Source organism: Chionomys nivalis, chromosome 1, assembly GCF_950005125.1.
Source record: "Chionomys nivalis chromosome 1, mChiNiv1.1, whole genome shotgun sequence".
NCBI classification, from domain to species: domain Eukaryota; kingdom Metazoa; phylum Chordata; class Mammalia; order Rodentia; family Cricetidae; genus Chionomys; species Chionomys nivalis.
The window spans coordinates 135,540,295-135,559,213 of record NC_080086.1 but is presented as its reverse complement, the minus strand read 5'-3'; the positions used below and the strand labels follow the sequence as shown (position 1 = coordinate 135,559,213).

Here is an 18,919-nt window from a genome sequence, read left to right as displayed (position 1 = left end):
GCTAAGACCCCAAACCTGACAAAGGGTACAAATGAGATACTTTCTCTCCTAGGCCATGGAGGGAAAAAAAGAAACAAACTACCTAGATTAAAAATACATGCTCATGTAGTATTTGTTGGGAGGTCAAGAGAGGGAGAAGAGAGAAACCCAGACTTGCTAACTCCCGGGGTGGGCCTCAGCATACAGCGCTGACTAACTGGGTCGGATTGAACATGTTCAAAGTTGAAGTTGTAAAAACAAAATTCAGATAATAGACACTGGCAATACAGCACCTAATACATACAAATAATCTATTGTATATTGAAAAGATGATAGAATTTTAGAAAAAGGAGAAATAATGGGTCTTTGTTTTAGTGGGTTTTTTTTTTTTTAATTTGTTTGCCTTGTTTTTTGAGACAGGGTCTTACTATGTCGCCCTGACTGTCCTGGAACTTACTCCGTAGATCAGGTGGCCTCAGACTCACAGAGGTCCGCCTGCCTCTTCCTCCCGAGTGCAGGGACTAAATGCGTGCGCCACCACCGCCCGGCTAAGAAAGAATCCTTGACTTCTGGAGCAGCGCATGAGAAGTACCGGGCAGTGGCGGGCGATAGCAGGCGGTGGGAGACACCTTTCCACCTTGGCTGCTACCCTGCTGCAGTCTTCAGGGGCTCCAGTAGCTCCTTAGGTCGTTTCTGCTAAGTGACTCCAGATTTTATATTTAGGGAGATCGGATATGCTACTCATGCTGTTTGTACTCTATTTGGGAGGTTTTCTAGCCTTATCAAGAACTAGAAGCCGGTGAATCTCACAGATGGAGGAACGAATGTTTTACTACAAAGCAATGCTTTTACTCATCTTGAAAGGTTAACTTTAATTAAGACAGTGATAAAAGCTCTCACAGAAAGAGTGACAAATCTGTAGAATTACCTCCACTGCTGCGGGCCATTGTCAGAGCTTCCAGAGAAGTTGTTGGGCTTATTTCGAGTTGGCAGATCATCACTCTGGCTCTGCTAATGACACTGGCTGCCTTCTGCAAGTCTTCAGTATTCAAAAGCAGATTCGCTCCAGCCACTATGACGATGATATTCTGGCCTATAAAGAAATTCTACATATTTATACCAAAGCAAGCCAAGCCAAGCAGTGATACGCTGCGCTGTAGAGCAATCCTCTGAAGTCATTACACAGAACACGTTAGAAGAGTTAATCTTAACATTTCCAGGACATTCGGGTTTAGTTATTATGTTCCAAATGCATTTTTTGGCACTATTTCTGTGAGATTCATAATATTCTAATTTTTTCTTTTTAAAGGATATAGGATCTTGCTATGTTTTCCAGGCTGGCCTTGAGCATCTGGGCTTAAGAGCTCCTGCCGCACCTTCCCGCGTAGGTAGGTGGGACTATGGGTACAAACCACTATACCTGATTTACTATGAGAACTTAATCATTTTACACGTATTTATTTATTTTGTGAGTGTGTGTGCCTGCATCCCGTGGGGATATGTGGAGGTCATAGGATTCCTTCCTCCTGCCATGTGGTTTCAGGAACAAAACTCATGTCTCCAGGGATCTGCCTGCTGAGCCATCTCTCCTGCCCAATGATCACCTTGAAGAAAATCTTAAGCTCCTTTTCCTTACTGATATTCTTACATATAAAGAATAATAGTTGAGAAATTATATGTAACCTACTTTGATAATTTCTTTTATGTGAAAGGACTAATACATGCATATGGTAAAGATTGTGGATTCTAAATGATGGGTTCCATAGAGATGAATATAGGTAGGAATAACCCTGCAGAATGATTTAATCAAATGCTCTACTGTATATGAACAGTTCATGTGTGTGCCGTGTTTTCCAAAAGTGACCTTGTTACTCTGAACACATTTTTTTATATCTAAAAGACAGAAAATATGAGATAGGCAATCTCTAACTTTATTTGGCCTGTACTGTAGAGATCAAACAAAGAATTCAGCCAAGGATCTGATACACTCCTAGCACCTGGACCCACTCTCTATAATCCTTATATACACCCACACAGGAGGGGGTGTAATGCTCCTTATCTGCAGACAAATGGGGTGTGTGTGTGCATGTGTATGTGTGTGTGCATGCATGTGTGTGCGCGCGCACGCGAGTGTTTGGGGAGGGCAGAGGAGAAACAAATGTTGTTCTTCACCAGCTGCCCTTTAAAGAAATCTTATCTTTTGAGACAGGGTCTTTGACTGGCCTGGAGTTTGTCAAGTAGACTAAGTGAGCCCCAGACATCAGAGCTGGGATTGCAATCATGTGCTCTCATGCTCAGATTTTGTTTTGTGTTTTGTTTGTTTTTTTAAATTCTTCTTCTTCTTCAATTTGAGTTTTGGGAATTGAACTCCGGTCTTTTAAAGTACTGTGATGACTGAACTCTCTTGCCAGCACCTGAAAAATGAACTCTTAAGAGGTGTGCTGTCCAGTGTTGGATTCACAATAGTACATGTGTTACTGACACCTGAAATATTGCTGGTCTGAACTGAGATGCGCTTTGGATAGAAAATACACAATGGCTTCAAGTTTAGTGCAAAGAACAGAAGTTACATATCTCACACTTTTTAAACATTTATTTATTTATTTATTTATTTATTTATTTATTTATTTATGAGTGTATGTGTGTGTGTGCACACGTGGGTATTGCGGATATTGTGTGCTACAGAACACATGTAGAGGTCAGGACAATTGTGGGAGTTGCCTTTCTCCTTCTATCACATGGGTCTAGGGATGCAACTCATGTTGGCAGCCTTGGCAGCAGGCATCTTTACCTGCTGAGCCATCTCTCTGACTAATCTAATTTTGTAAAAGCACACTGAAAAGTTTTTAATTTTAAAATAAATTCAACTACATGTTGAAATGATAATATTTTGGATATATTGGGTTAACATATATTGTCAAAATTAAATTTACCTATTTCTCTTTTTTCTTTTAAAAACACGGTTCCTGGACGATTTAAAAACTGCCTGTGGCTTGCATTTTATTCCCATTGGACAGCACAGCTCTAAGGGAATGAGCTGTAGCAGCACTTTTCGGTGCTGCAGGCTGCTTGTGCAGATCGTGTGTAGACATGACCTAAAACTACCTCTCCACACAGACCCGTCCCTAGCCTATCGTCTTACCACATGTGTTTGTTGGCTACGAGGAAAACTCAATAAAGTGGGGATGGCTCTGCACAGGCTCAACCTCAGTCTTGGAAAAATGCAAGGAGTCCATGTGCTGAAAGACTGCATCTCTCCGTCTTTTCCCTCGCAATGACCTCATTCCTCTGCTGGAGTCAACTGTAGCGTGATGCACTATGCCTTTCTAGACGGACTTTCGTGGCTGAAGGACAAGCCTAAGACCAAAGCTGTCCAAAGACAGACATGTGACTAGCTCAATCATGCCTTAAATTTAACGAGCCAAAATAACGCTCAGCACTTTGTCTGACACTCTTGCCCCTTCATTTGAAGGAGCTGATTGTTCCACTTCTCCATATTTATTCTTATTTTTAGATGGTTTCTCTCTGTAGTCTAGGCTGGCCTTGAGCTCCTTGTAATCTTCCTGTGTGAGCCTCAGAGTGCTTGGATAACAGACTTGTGCTGCTGTGTCCTGCACAGTCTACATCCCAGGATATTACCTCATTATAAACCAGGCTTACCATAATAGGTGTTCATATATACTGCTAAATTTTGAATTGAAAATGAAGATTTTGGTTCATAGGAAAGGAAGAAAGAAAAACTGAAGTCATTCCTAGAAAACAACATGAAGTTTAAGATCAGGAATAACCTGCTTTTGGCAAAAATCACTATTGATGACATAGCTTAATGTAACGAATGTGTGTTCTATGGTCATAATGAGAACTTAACCCAGTGTCTTTACTACTGCAATTTTAGCACTGCTGAAGTTGAGATGAAAACGCTGGATCACGACCTAAAATGGTCATGCTGAAGTATACTATCAGGGGCTGGATGAGGCTCAAGTTGGTCCAGTGCTTGCCTATCTTGCACGAAGCCCAGATTTGGTCCTTAGCACTGCATAAATTGGGCACGGTGAAACATGTCTGTGATCCCACTACCTGAAAGATGTAGGCAGGAGGATCAGAAGTTCAAAGCCATCCTGGAGTATATGACACCTTTGTCTCAAAGCAAACAAAAAACAAAGAAACCAACCCCGAAAGAAACAAACCAGCTGCCTGAAATCCCAGCACTCAGAAGGCTGGACAGGATGTCACTGAGTTCAAAGTGAGCCTAGGGTACAAATAACTTCCCTCTTAAAAAAGTATATATGTAGTCAATATGCTAAATGGAAAATATTATTGATATTATGTAGAAATATTGAACGAATGATTCCTGAAATGAAAAATTTAACATGTCTCAAATTGCGTGCCTCTTTGGATAGCACGATGAAATTTCACGCCATCTGATTCTGTCTCACCTGGGCTGTGAGTCATCTCTTCGTCCAACATACCATGTAGACACTGCCTGTGTATGCACTCCCTACCACAGCATGTAGACACTGCCTGTGTATGCACTCCCTACCCTAGCATGTAGACACTGCCTGTGTATGCACTCCCTACCCTAGCATGTAGACACTGCCTGTGTATGCACTCCCTACCACAACATGTAGACACTGCCTGTGTATGCACTCCCTACCACAGCATGTAGACACTGCCTGTGTATGCACTCCCTACCACAACATGTAGACACTGCCTGTGTATGCACTCCCTACCACAGCATGTAGACACTGCCTGTGTATGCACTCCCTACCACTGCATGTAGACACTGCCTGTGTATGCACTCCCTACCACAACATGTAGACACTGCCTGTGTATGCACTCCCTACTAGGTGACCACTTAGATAGCCCTCTTGATTATCAGACGGGCTGCTTAGATGGTGCAGTTCTTGTGTTCATTTGAAGCTCTGCACAGCAGCACAATGCTACAGCAGAATGTCCGTGTCATCCGCCTCACTCGCTTTCATCATGTAGGTGTCATGGCACCTCACATCATCACGTGAAAGCCAACTGCAGAACAATAAGATCTTCTAAGATAGATTACACTGACATACATTCATTATACTGTATTGTTATAAACATTCTATTTTATTATTACTATTGTAAATCTCTTACAGTCTCTAATTTATAAACTAACTTTACTATAGGGATATACATACAAGAATAGAGAGATCAGGATTCTTGGCGGTCTTAAAATGTATTCCTTTATGGCAGTGGATCTCAACCTGTGGGGTCAACCCTTTTGGGATCGCATATCAGATATTACAATTCATAACATAGCAAAATTACAGTTATGAAGTATAAATGAAATAATTTTATGGTTGGGGTCACCACAACATGAGGAACTGTATTAAAGGGTCGCAGCTTTAGGAAGGTTGAGAACCCCAGCTCTAAGGATAAGGGAGAACCACTATATAAATCAGACCTTGTTACAGATCCTAACATATCCCACAATGCACTAGGTTCTATTCTACATACCCCAGGGATGCCTTGTCTTTCCAAATATAGACCTTAATTTAAAATAAAAAACTCAATCTAGAAATTTTTACACTTAGAACAGTCGGTAGATTATGAAATCTCAATTTGAAAGTCATTGCTGGGTTTTGTTTTATTTGTTTGAGACAGGGTCTCACTGTGTAGCCCTGGCTTTCCTGGAATGCCGAGTAGACGAGGCTGGCCTCAAATTCACAGAGATCTGCCACCACGCCTAGCTGTGGTTACTGCTTTTAAAGAGAAATGTTCTAACTATGGCAGAACTATGTACATTGACTTTTGAGGTTTGATTGCTGCTTAAAGACAAAACTGAATACTAATGATAAGTTAGAAGTAATTGCTTGCTGCCATTTGCCCAGTAAATAATCTATAAATATGATCTGTCAAACTTTGTTTTGCACCCATTTACATTTATTTACTTAGTGGAAATGACAGGTAAGTACTTGACTGTTCTGGGATACACATATCAGTTCCAAGTACTTGACTGTTCTGAGATACACATATCAGTTCCAAGCTCCCGTGAAGGGTAAAGGGGGCATGACAGGACAAAGATCATATTTGGAAGTATCTCTATATATGCTTCATATATACTAGATGGAGTATTTTACATATGATCAAGGTGGGGAACATAATTTAAGGGAAATGTTTTTATTTGGATTGGAACAGCCACACCTCAAGGTCATGGAGCAGCGGGTGTGCTAAGAGGCCGGAAGACTAGGGAACAATTGTTGCTTCCAACCTAGTTCTGGAAGTGAGCTGTCTGTTCCAGGCGGTGACACTCGCGTGTGAAGCACATACCTTCATCATTGACAATTATAGAAGCAGCTCCTGTTGCAGCATCTCTGGTCTGATATGTAAATTCTACAAGAAAAGGAAGAAAATTACAATCACATAATATACAGCCTGGCATGGATAATTTATTTGAACAATTTCAATGTGAAACTAATTCTTGGAAACACTTTTTAACCTTTAACCATCTGGAATGAGTTTAAAAAAAATAAGTAATTAGTGCTAATTTATACCCATCACCTATACAATGAGGAAACCCGGCATCTTTACGGTTAGTAGCACCATTTCTTTGCATTAGTAATGACCCATCAAACTACCTACACCTACTACTCCTTAACACCATGCACAGTTGTATACATATGCATTTTTTAAGAACAACATACTTCTTTTCCTCACTGTAAAAAAACATGACAGACTTGAGACAAAAAACAAAAGGTTAAACATTTAAAAAATGAACTTGTTTGACTTTCTTCATTTTCATAAGCTTTGTATCTCACCGTGAACTGTGGTCTGACATGGAGACTTATGTTCACCAGGCAGTCTCCGGTAGCAGCAGAGAGCTCTGAATTGGAGACAGAAGACCTGATCTAGTCCTGGATACAGTCCCGACTAGCTGGGACCTATGGAAAAACCCCAGCCTTGCTGGTCTTTGATTTTCCTTCTGTGACTTGGGTTTCCACCCTTGACAGCTTCTGTGAGGGCTGTCAGCTATGACATCCAATGACCTCTCTTAAAACACCCTTTATGAATATAGCACCTGGTTTTCCTTGTCACCTCCCTCATGGCCTTTGAATGAAGATCTGTGACCTCCCAGGATTTCATTCCTGTCTGGAGGAACGTACAAGAAAGAATTAGACAAAGTGGCGCGTGGCTTCTCGCCACCAGGGGAGGACCTGATAATTATATTTAGCTTTCAGTTTTCCCAAAAAGATTGCAGAAGAAAGTTATAAACAGTAAGTCAGGTGTGGTGCCACATGTCTATAATCTTCACACTCAGGAGGTTGAGGCAGGAGGACTGCCTTGAGTTCGAGGCTAGTATAGGCTACATAGTGAACACCAGCTCAGCCAAGGCTATATACTAAGACCCTTTCTCAGAAAAGTAAAACCAAACCAAAATAAGATTAAATTCCTAAAGAAAGTTATAAACATAGAACTAGAGAGATAGCTCAGCAGTTAAAAACGTTTTAAAAGGTGAAATTTTACCTGTAGAAATATGATTCTGTTTTAAATTTTCTATGTAATCATTGCCAAAAGAATCTTTGCCAACCTGTACCAAAGAGATGATGAACATTAGATCTTTTACATTTAGTAAAATGTTACAATGTAGATTTTAGGATATTTAGCATTTTAAAAGGGCATATCTGCATGGTACTTCATAAGTACTAACTAATTAATCTTAATGTAAGATGCTAGACTTGATTTCAGCCCAAAGGATGTTCTGTAACCCTGTTTCACTTACATCTCACCTAACGCACGAAGCATGTACGCCTGATACCCCCTGTGTGCTAGTGCCCGAGGGGGACCAGAAGAAAGCCTCAGATCTCTTAGGGCAGGAGTAACAAATGGTTGCCAGTGGCCTGGTGGGTGCTGGGAACTGAACTTGGGTCCTCTGCGAGAGAAGTCAGTGCTCTCTCTCACTGCTGGGCTCTCTCCATCCCAGTATCGGTTTATTGAAGGCAAAACTGCGTGACAGTTGGATACATGGCCCAGGCGATGCTTTGGTTTTTTTGAAATATGTCTTTTGTAATTCTTCACCTTCAAGCCTTGTAAGCATTTACCATTCATTTATATCTCTGGACTTTCTTTGACAAAGGTTAAGATCTCATGCTAATGTGGCTGGGAAAAGGCCACAGGGCCTCAATCGTACACGAAGAACTATGGCCACCACTGAGAAGAAGAGTCTTTCCCAGGGAAGAGCACACCAGCTGGTTATCCAGTGCCAAATAGTCAGCCCTGAAAGATGATACACACAGAAACAGTACACAAATTGGGCAGACTGTACTTATGAATTCACGAATATATAAACACACACATACATGTATGTAACAACAATGAGAAAGGGTCATGAATTTCAAAGCGAGCAGGGAGGGGCTTCTGGGAAGGCTTGGAGGGAGGAAAAGGGGTATAATTATAATCTCAACAAATTAAAGCAATAGTTAAAATAAGCTTGAGATCTGGGCACGGTGGAGCCTGCTGAGTACTCAGCAGGTGGAGGCTGGAGGAAGGACAAATTCAAGGACTTCCTGGGTTACCTACTGAGACCTACTTGTCCCTTCCCCCTCCAGTGTTACAAGAAGTATACATTTCCTAATCTTTTTCCTTTTTTTTTTTTTGGCTCAAACCGAAGTTATTAGAAATTATTAAGAAGTTACAGTAGACCCTTAGAAAAGGTTTTTGTTTATTTCTTGCGACTGAGGGCTCAATGAATGGACCCAAAAGAGCACAGTGTGTAAGACAAATGGGATCCTCACAAGGGAAGCAGGTAGAAAATGCTGACGGGCCTAATAAAGACAAAGGAATATCGGGAGGCTTCTGCTTCCCAGTCACACTTTGGCCATCAAATTGACAAGAAAAATTTAAATGTAAGCATCTTGGCCAGGAGGCAAATGGTGCATATGGGAGTCAGAGAACTTGGAGTCTTATTTCAGTTCTTCCATTATCAAGCTAATTAAAATTCTTTGCATTTTGCCTCAAATTGTTCCATCTGAGCCAGGCTGGAGGGTGGAATTGGTGTGAGTTCTCCCTGGCAGGCAGGAAACCAACGGTTCTCAACATTGGCTGCACATGACTATCTCCCAAGGACTTTCAACATCCCAATGCGCTGGTCTGGTCATACTCTCAGTTAAACCACACTCTGCAGGTGGCTCTGCACTGGGAGGTGACTACAGTGTGTGGTCCAAGTACAAGAATCTAGGGCTGGGAGAGGACCGTAAAGCCTTGTGTGTGCTGAGGAGATGGAGATGAAGGTGAGAATACATCCCCGGGCGTGCTCCGGAGGGAGACCAGATGAGTGGAGATGGGGACGCATGGCCACCAGATAGAATAGAGCAGCAGAGATTTCTTTGGCCTGCGTTTCCTGGACCCTGCTCAGTTAGAAGTACTGCAGGTTTGTTCCCCTTGTTTTTTTGTTTCTAACTTTCTAAAATTCACTTTTGGCCAGAAATAATTAGATTTTATTTTCGGAGCTGTGAGTAGAAAGTCATTATTAACTTGACCTCGTCACTTGACTGCGTTAGAACACAGCGTGCGTACAATATGCTCGTGTTTATTTCCTCGCCTTTACTTCTGAGAACTTGGGAGTCCATTCTTCTCTCCTCCACCTACTCAAATTGTACCTGTTTTTCAAGCACCAGCTTACGTCTACCTTCCTTCTTTTGGCTCCCATTAGTCCTCTCATTTCCAGACCTCCTACACAGATTCCTGATCACTGCCATAACTCAATGCCATCGTACACTGTTTGCAACTCCATATTTGTCCACTGGGGCTTCCTAAAACTTGGAGTTATGCTGGCTTGAAATATATTGTCCTTCCCAAAGCCCGGCACATGGAAGTTGGCCCATTAGCATCACATCATCTCAGTTACCCTCCAGTTTATTTTCTTGGACCTATCTTATTCCTGAAGGGATGTGACCATGAGCACTGGAGTATTCTGTTGTGGCTGCAGACAAGGCTTGGTGCTGACAAGGCTTTGTTATAGCAGGGCTCTTGTCTTGAGGGCTGTTCCTGTAACTGCACATGATCTGAGGCAGTCTGTCTGTGCAGCCTGCTCCAGCAGAGAGGAGGCAAAGGCAGCTTCGACAAAGAAGTAAGCCAGGGCAATTCTCAGGACCCGGTGATCTTGCACAGAAAGGGTCTTCTCGTTATGAAGGTATTCTCAAGCTCTCTTGCTCTTCAAGCTCTCTTACTTGAAGCCCCTCAACCCCACACTTACTGTTTTCCTTGTTTACACACAGTACAGATTAACAATTTGTAAAATAGAAAAACAATGCAATAAAAGCAAAAAGAGTATCTCATTTATTATTGCTATTAAATTCAGTGACTGTAAAAATTTAGTCTTAAGTTGCTATAAATCATTCTGTTTACTTCTGGTTTCTGTACTGTCTAGACTGGAGACAGACTGAGCATGGCACTGACCTGAGGAGTAGACTTTTGAGTGGCACTGTCCTAACCTGCTGTGCCCTTTGTTTCTGGACTTCCTGCCTGACCTTTCTAATGGAGATTACCTGCATTAGGAGTGAGTGAGTTTTACATTTGTAGGAAGCAAACTCATACAATCTCTTTAGGTCACCTAGTGTGCTGGTTCCTGGTTTGGTCCCTGGGGTCCATGTCTGCTTGTGGTCTCCTCACATCCACACATAACGCAGCTCTGGGCTCCCAGTGGGCCCCTGCATCTTGAGCTCTTGCTTTAACATGGTTCTTGTTGTCAATGTTTGATGTTTCTTCTTTATCTCCCTTTGTGAGTGTGTGCGCACATGAGGACACACACATGTATGCATGCTGTGTGCATGCATGTGAAGGCCAGAGGTCAACTTTAGGTGTCATCCTTTTGGGACAGTATTCATGTTGTTTGTGGCATTGTCTCTTACTGGCTTAGAACTTTCCAGTTTGGCTAGGTTGGCTGGCTAGTGAGCCCCATGGCTCCTTCTGTCTTGGCCTTAGCCTCTCCAGTGTGGGGATGAACACCAGAATGTCTGGTTATTTTTATTTTTTAAAAAGAAAACAAATTATCTTTTTTCATTTTACATACCAATCCCAGTTCTCACTCCCTCCCCTCCTCCCATTCTGTCCACCTACCCCCCACCCCCACCCCATCCACTTCTTGAGACAGGGTTTCTCAGTAGCCAGTCTTGGAACTTGCTCTGTAGACCAGGCTGGCCTTGAACTCACAGAGCTGCGCCAACCTCTGCTGGGATTAAAGGCATGTACCACCACCACCCGGTTGCTTTCGTTTTTAATAAACACGGGTTCTATATATTGAGATCAGATCCACAGGTTTTATATTTTGAGATCAGATCCACATGCTTGTCACATTGCACGGGGTCTCAGTAGGGTAGCTTCTCACGGGTGCTGGTTCTTCTGCATTAGCCTCCAGAGCGCTGGGATCACAGACATTCGCCAGTGTCTGATGCTGAGAAGGAATGTCTTACCTTGAACATTTGGCTCCAGTGGAGAAGTGGAGGAAACATTTACACAAATCAGGCGAAGTCTGTAGAGAGCTCCCGGCAGGCTCTTTGCCTTGGGATGAAGGCTTTCATTTTCAAAAATACCATCCCCAATTATCGCTGAACTTTAGCCTTAGCACGCGATGCAGCTGAATGCCAAACACATGATTCTTAACTGCTTGAGTGCTTCAGTATCTATCCGTCACTATGAACACTGATGTAACTCTTGCGTAATGTTTTGTCACAGTTATCTTTACAGATAACTCTCCTTCCTGGTTTCTCCTGGGCCACCGAGCTTCCCAGGAGAGCCTGGCATCTAGTGTGCTGAGGTGCAGCATACATAAGGTAGCGTTGCTTGGAGAACGACAGCGGATTCGCTACCAGATTTTCTTTTGCTCCATCTGTTCATTTTAATCTTGATTATTATAACGATTTTGGTTTGGATTTGGAACTTGTCATCTTTCAGAAACTTCTAGAAAACAAGTGTGTTAACTTGCCTAACAAACATATACTGCAAGTTGTAAATGCTGGGGCACATCTGTAACCCCAGCTTTACAGAGGCAAAGGCAGGAGGAATGAAGGACTTTCTACATTGTAAGCAAGTTCAGGGCCAGTGAACCCCGTCTCATACAACCGAAAAGAAAAATGCAACACAGCACAATACTACACAGTGGAAAACTATAATGAAGATGGATAACTTTTGCTTAAAAGTCTATTAATCCTGGCACTTGGGAGGCAGGAGCAGATGAATCTCTGAGAGAGTTCGAGGCCAGAGTGATCTACAGAGTGAGTTCTAGGTCAGCCAGGGCTACAAAGAGAAACCATATCTTGATACCCCCCCCCCCAAAAAAAAAGAATTCTAAGAGATACATACATATAATCCCAGCATCAGGAACTGAGGCAGGAGGATTATGATCTGGAGGCTAATACGGGTTACAAAGAGAAACCCCTTATTAATCAGTTAATAAAAAGGCTTCATACTAGTGGTGATGTTCAGAGGCAGAAGGCATTTACATTTGTAAGACTGTATTCCTTCCCCAACACCAAAACAATAAAAGTAGGTAAGTAAGTCAATAAAACAAGAAGACTAGGACTATCACACAGCTTTCTTAATTTCAGTATTCAAATAAATCTCTGCCTTAGGTTCCAAGGCACAAAAGTAAAATTACCCTAGGTGGGATTTGCTTGAAACCAGTTGTCTTACGTTTCACTGTGTAAACACCTAGACTAAGCCGTGTGGAACAAACATGAGATGACCAGAAGCGCATGGGAGATGATCCGGAATCACTTAGGTGCTGGCACGAGCCTTGGTGAAACAACCACCCTCCCAACTGGAGCACAGTTCCCGCCTGCTCCTCACGGTTAACCCCCAAATTCAGTTCTGCAACTCATGGATTTCTATTTTGTTTTTCTATCTTTGCCTCAAATTCCACAGTCCTAAAATAAAATCTCCAAATCTTAGCGTAGGGTGAGATCCCAGGACACATGCAATCTTGACTTTAGGCTACACCAGTAGTTTGCATAAAGCTTCCAAGAGGGGAGGTGCTCCGTGTCTTTTACAGCCCCAGGTCTAGGGAACTCCCCTTGTTTCAGGACAGTCACTTTGGATGCCTACCTTCCCATACCAATTCTGTGTCCAGCTTTGGCCATCCAGGAAATCACATGCTCTTCCCAGTTCCTGAGTCCCTCTCTGTGAGCATCCCTGGGCCATGACCTAGATCTCATCAGTCAAGCACGGGATAAGTCAGGTGTAAAGTTTTTTGTAAGCCCTCTCTCAGAATGCCACCATTTCTAGAATTATAATTATGTCCTGATTGCTATATTACTGTATTTGGTCCTTAGGGACCAAATCTTCAGAGCAGAGGGGTTCATATTTGGAACCTTTTGTTTCCTGTGATGTTTCTGACCAAACAGCCATGAGAATGATATGTGGTCATGGATCAGAAATGAAGCCCAGCTCATTAGCAGATGAAGTGATAATTGCATAGCCTACTCATCACAGAAAGGCTCCTACGGAGAGGAGAGTGCTGTGTGGAAATGGAAATGACATTTCTGCAGATTTTTTTTGAAAATCAAGAGACATCTTTTCTAAGTTTCTTTGTGCTTTTCTTATCATCTGCTGTGCAGATTAAAACCTAACTTTCCCTGTATTTAAACTCACATGATTTCACCTTCTCATAATAGCAATGTTACCACTTTCAAATGATATGAAATATATAAAATTCGAAACTTCTGACAGCCAAACACAATTATTTCCAAGTTATTTCAGTAGGATTACTGACTGTTACATACTTTATATCACCGAAAACAGAAGTCTGCCAAGGTATTTGCTATGTGTGGCTATTAAAGCCTACATCCCACCGCCATTACAATATGGCAGTAGATGATGGCTAGTGGTGAGTGGCTGTGCTCCCAGATCTGCGCTGCTGCGGTGATAGCTGCTGAAACGGGAGACTCAGGCCGTTTAGAAGGTGGACTGCAGACGCCTGGGACACAGGTTAATTCCTCTCGCATTGCACACGTTGGTTAAAGCTCGCTGTGTTCAGGGAGTACAGCATCAGTTCAACTGAGGACTGCCACTTGCCAGAGGATCCACTCATACAGAGCATAAGAAAGCCCAATCACTCTTATTTAGATTTTTCAAAAGACTTAAAAACAGGTATTCAAACAAGTGCAAGCCACACAAGCATAGCCAAGGGCTATTCTGAAACAGTCAGAAAGTGGAAGAGGTCCAGGAGCCCATTGGCGCACTCACTGATGGAGAAGCAATGGTGTACCCACAGACAGGGTACTATTTGACCACTGTCCAGGATGTAATACTGATACATGCTACGAAATGGAGCAAACGCAAAAACAATGGAAGAAGCCAGAAGCAGAAATCTTATATTACACAGTCCATTTATATAGTCTCCAGAACTGATAGGTTCATAGAGATAGAATGGAGCGTGGTGGTTCTGGGGCTCCAGGTGGAGGAGGAAACGCGAAGAAACTGTGTAAATGGACAAGAGTTCCCTTCCGAATAATGATGTCCTGGAACCGGTTAGTAGTGGAAGTCGCAAACCATTGCAGATTACTAAGTATTGCTGAACTTACTATTTCTTTAGAGAGGGCCTCACTATGTAGCTCAAGCTGGCCCTAAACTTGTAATTAGTTTCATGGGTAGCTGGTAGCACAGGCCTGCTCCGCTATCCCCAGTGAAGTGTTCATTGTACAACGGTGAAGGAGAACAGAATGATGAGCATGAACCAGCCCCACCCCCCTGGACCCCTCCCCTATGTTTCAAGCTTACCTTGCAGACTATGGACGTCTTCGCTCCAAGCCGAGCAGCTTGGACACACTGGTTGGCACCTTTCCCTCCAAAGCCAATGAAAAACTTATGTCCGTGGATGGTTTCTCCAGTTTTTGGCAAGCGAGAAGTAAGACTATTATCATTTAAAGAGAAGAAAACAAAGCTCGTTGGTAACTGCAATCAGGGGACACGCAGGCCTTAGAAGCCCGGAAAGGTATCCACGAGGGTTCGATGACTCTTAAGGGGGCTCAGCCGCCAGGAAGACAGCCTTTCCTTTCAGTTTGGGTCCTGACAGACAGAACCCATCTCTTTCAGAGAACTCCTCTCTTCTCTCCACAGCCACTGCTGTAGCAGCACCGCAAAGAACAGCTGGTGTCTGCATGCATTGAGCTTATTCATGGGACAGTCCCCGGCTCACACCAAACCCGAGCGCTATTCACAGTGGGACTCAGCTGGTGGAGTGAAGCCAAGTGTCTGGGCTTCTCCCGCACTTTAAGCAGGAGATATACACGATTCTAATGAGTAGTCAAGTGTAGGACCTAACGGGGAGAGGGAAGCAGCAATTCCCTAGGCTGAAACAATCCTCTTTGTTTACTTGAGGGTGGGGTGGGAACAGACTTTGATTCCACCTCCTGCATACCATGCCATTTCATGCACTATGTAAAAAACAACCACATGCTTAAAACAACGGAGCCTGAAGTACTAAGTTTAGGCTGTAACTTTTACTATGCAACATATCAATGATAAGTACACCCCTTAACCTAGTCACTCATCAGTCAGATTTAATTATTATCGGCTCCTAGTTGTTCTTGTTTCCATTTCCACTGGCATCTCAAGAAGCTAAGCATGGTCTTCACCATAACCAAGAAGCTAAGCACCATCTTCACCAAAATCAAGAAGCTAAGCACCATCTTAACCATAACCAAGAAGCTAAGCATGGTCTTCACCATAACCAAGAAGTCAAGCATGATCTTTACCATAATGGTATGGCCAACGGTGACAGTATTACCCAAGGCAAAAATTACGACGTTTGTTCTAGGTAAATATTTTCATAATTTCAAAGGCAAGATTTGAGGAAATAAAACTTCTGAAGGATGGAAAGAAATGACTGATTTCAAAATGGTAGGAGTTTCAAACATAGGGCCAAGCAAGAGGACGTCTGACTGCCTGACCACAAAGAAGGGGCCGAGGACGGCAGATAGGACCACAGAAGTGAATCTGCTTTTTGTAGGAAAGAAAGGCCGAGTAGGCTCCCAATGGAAATCAGCTGAGAATCTATGCTGTTTGAGGAAATTATAAGATTGTATTTATTAATAGGCTTGATATATGTGAAATGAGCACCATATTATGTCAGAAGAGAGAGACAGAACAGTGCCAATTCCTCCAGGTCACTAACAGGTTGTTTATAGCGGGGGATGACATGAACTAAGGCCAGAATGCACAATGGTTTCAATAAAGACCAAGATGAGCCCGTGAGCCTCTCTGTGTGCTTCTAAAACCGTCAATAAATCAGCCAAGACTCTTCCACTCCCCAGCACTGCACTGTCAAATACGGTTGAGATTCAAGAGACTCACCAACAATTTGAAAACATCCCACTCCTCCTCTTTTCAATGCTATTTTTATCTCAGATTCTACATGCATTTATAGTACTGATGAAAAAAATATACATCTAAAAGGTTCACTTCTGAAAAAGGTACTCAATCAAGAGAAGAACGGTTTTAATGTAATGTTATTATCCTGTCATTTAATTTAGCAATGACAGTGATGATGAGATTTTGATTTGCATCAGAAATCTTAAGCATTTCAGGACTCTGTTTTGAGCAGCCACGGTGAGTAATCCATGTGATGGAGTAATGATGTGAGTTCTTGGCTATTGACTCTGCTACAAACGGTTCTAGTCAAACCTTAAAAAGAAGAATATCTAACGTGGTTAGAGCAGGTATAATAACTTCATTAGCAAGACTGCGGCTTGGAGGAACTTAGGCCTTCAGCTCTATTTATTCTTAGATCTAGGTCATGGGTCACTGCTTTGAATCAAGTGTCCCTTTTATCACCTGTGGGAAATCATGAGACCTACATTGCCAGGTTACTATGGGATGTGTATGCACAAATTGGGGGGTGGTGGAACCACGGTGGCATGTATGCGTACTTGATGTGGGAGCAGGTGGTTAGATGTAGAGTCATTTCTTAAGAACATTAACCTTTATTTTCATGTGTGCCAATGTTGCCTGTATGTATATATGTCTGTGCACCATGTACATGCAGTGCCTGTGAAGGCCAGAAGTGGCATCAGATTCCCTGGGACTGGAGTTACAGACAGCTGTGAGTGGTCATGAGGTTGCTGGGAATTGAACCCCAGTCCTCTGGAAGAGCAACCAGTGCACTTACCCACTGGAACATCTCTCTAGAGCCCTTAGCAATATTAGCACAAGACAGCAGATATTAGCAAGTGTGGAATTATTTCATCAATCATTGAAACTTCACATCTTTGGCGCTTTCCTGTTTTCTTTTTTCTTCCTTTTCCATCTTCCCTGTGCCCTTAGCACTTCCTGTCTCCAGTTGTTAATGTTCCCTGTGTGGGGACAGAGAGCAGGACTGCTGTGTTCCACACTGCACCTAGAGTCTGCCATTTAACAGAAGGGTAAGAGGTACTCACTTTGTCTCTTTTCCACGTTTCCTCTGTAGAACATCCATTCTGCTTCTGAACTGGGGGTGTGAGGCGCTGATTATGGGGTGGAGGAGGAAACGAGCAGCCATGGCTATATGACTGTCTAACATCAATCCCATGTTTTGCCATATCTTGCCTACTACACTCCAAATTTTAGCAGGATTCTTTTCTTTCTCTTTTCCCTCTCCTCTTCCTTTTTGAGACAGTCTCACTTAGCACATGCTGACTTTGAACTCACTCTGTAGCTGAAGTTGGCCTTGAACTCCTGGGCTTCTGGCCTCTATCTTCCATGTGGTAGAGTTAGAGGCTGTGTCTTCATGCCTGGCTTAGAACTTTCCTTCCTTCCTTCCTTCCTTCCTTCCTTCCTTCCTTCCTTCCTTCCTTCCTTCCTTCCTTCCTCCCTTCCTTCTTTCCCTCCCTCCCTCCCTCCCTCCCTCCCTCCCTCCCTCCCTCCCTCCCTCCCTCCCTCCCTCCCTTCCTCTTTTCCTTCCTCCCTCCCTCCCTCCTTCCCTCCCTCTCTCCTTTTTAAAAGATTTACTTTCATTTTAAAATTTATGTGTGTATATGCTGGTGCCCTTAGAGGCCAGAAGAGGCTGTCAGATCCCCCAAAGCTGGAGTTACAGGTGGTTGTGAGCTGCCAAATGCGGGAGTCAGGACAGAGTCTGGCAGCAAGCATTCTTAGCCTCTGGGCCATCTCTTCAGCCTCTATAATTCCTTTTCTCTAAGCAAGAGTTGTAACTATAAAACGCACAATTGCTTACTCGCTTATGCAACGATTCAGTAAGCGTTGGCTTAGTGCTTCCGGATGTGCTTTCTATGGGGCAGTATCATCCTGTTGACGAGGGGATAAAGTCAAGCCTCATATAAGATCTGAGTCATATCTTTTACACATAGCTCAGTTGGGGAGAACTTTCCTGGTACATGTGAGGCCCTGAGTTCAATCCCTAGAACTCAGAAAAAGCTCGGCATGCCTTTTAAAGAGAAAAAGGTATGTGTACAGGTGTGCTTTGCTAACGGCAAGTGGACATTCTGAGAAATGAGGAGTTTTATTTATTTATTTATTTATTTATTTATTTATTTATTTATTATGTATACAATATTCTTTCTGTTTGTATGCCTGAAGGCCGGAAGAGGGCACCAGGCCTCATTACAGATGGTTGTGAGCCACCATGTGGTTGCTGGGAATTGAACTCAGGACCTTTGGAAGAGCAGGCAATGCTCTTAACCGCTGAGCCATCTCTCCAGCCCCAGAAATGAGGAGTTTTGTTGTTTGTCAAATGTCAGCTTGTACTAACCAAGGTGGCTGTCATTAAGTGATGGAACATCTGATGAGACCATCATCACACACACAGTCCGCGGTTGATAGCAATAGCTTCATGTACTATGCAATTGCTTAGGTTCCATAGGAGCGGGCAGCATACAGAAAATGAGCTTATGGAGGCACTGGCACAGAAGGGTGGGGAGCAGAAACTTCACATTCTACCGCTTTCTGTTTTCAGTACGGGGTTGAACACAAGGCCTCA

General features: G+C 43.0%; 1 protein-coding gene across 2 annotated transcripts in view; it reads right to left on the bottom strand.

Annotated features, from left to right (window-relative positions):
• The window catches only part of Rbks (ribokinase), an 82,394-nt gene that overhangs the window by 43,573 nt on the left and 19,902 nt on the right, over positions 1-18,919 (bottom strand). For both annotated transcript variants that reach the window (XM_057771934.1, XM_057771943.1), the window contains exons 2-5: positions 14,728-14,860; positions 7,480-7,543; positions 6,286-6,348; positions 908-1,072 (exon numbers count right to left, since the gene is read on the bottom strand). In XM_057771934.1, the coding sequence (XP_057627917.1) occupies positions 908-1,072; positions 6,286-6,348; positions 7,480-7,543; positions 14,728-14,860 (425 nt within the window). The remainder of the gene's footprint in view (positions 1-907; positions 1,073-6,285; positions 6,349-7,479; positions 7,544-14,727; positions 14,861-18,919) is intronic.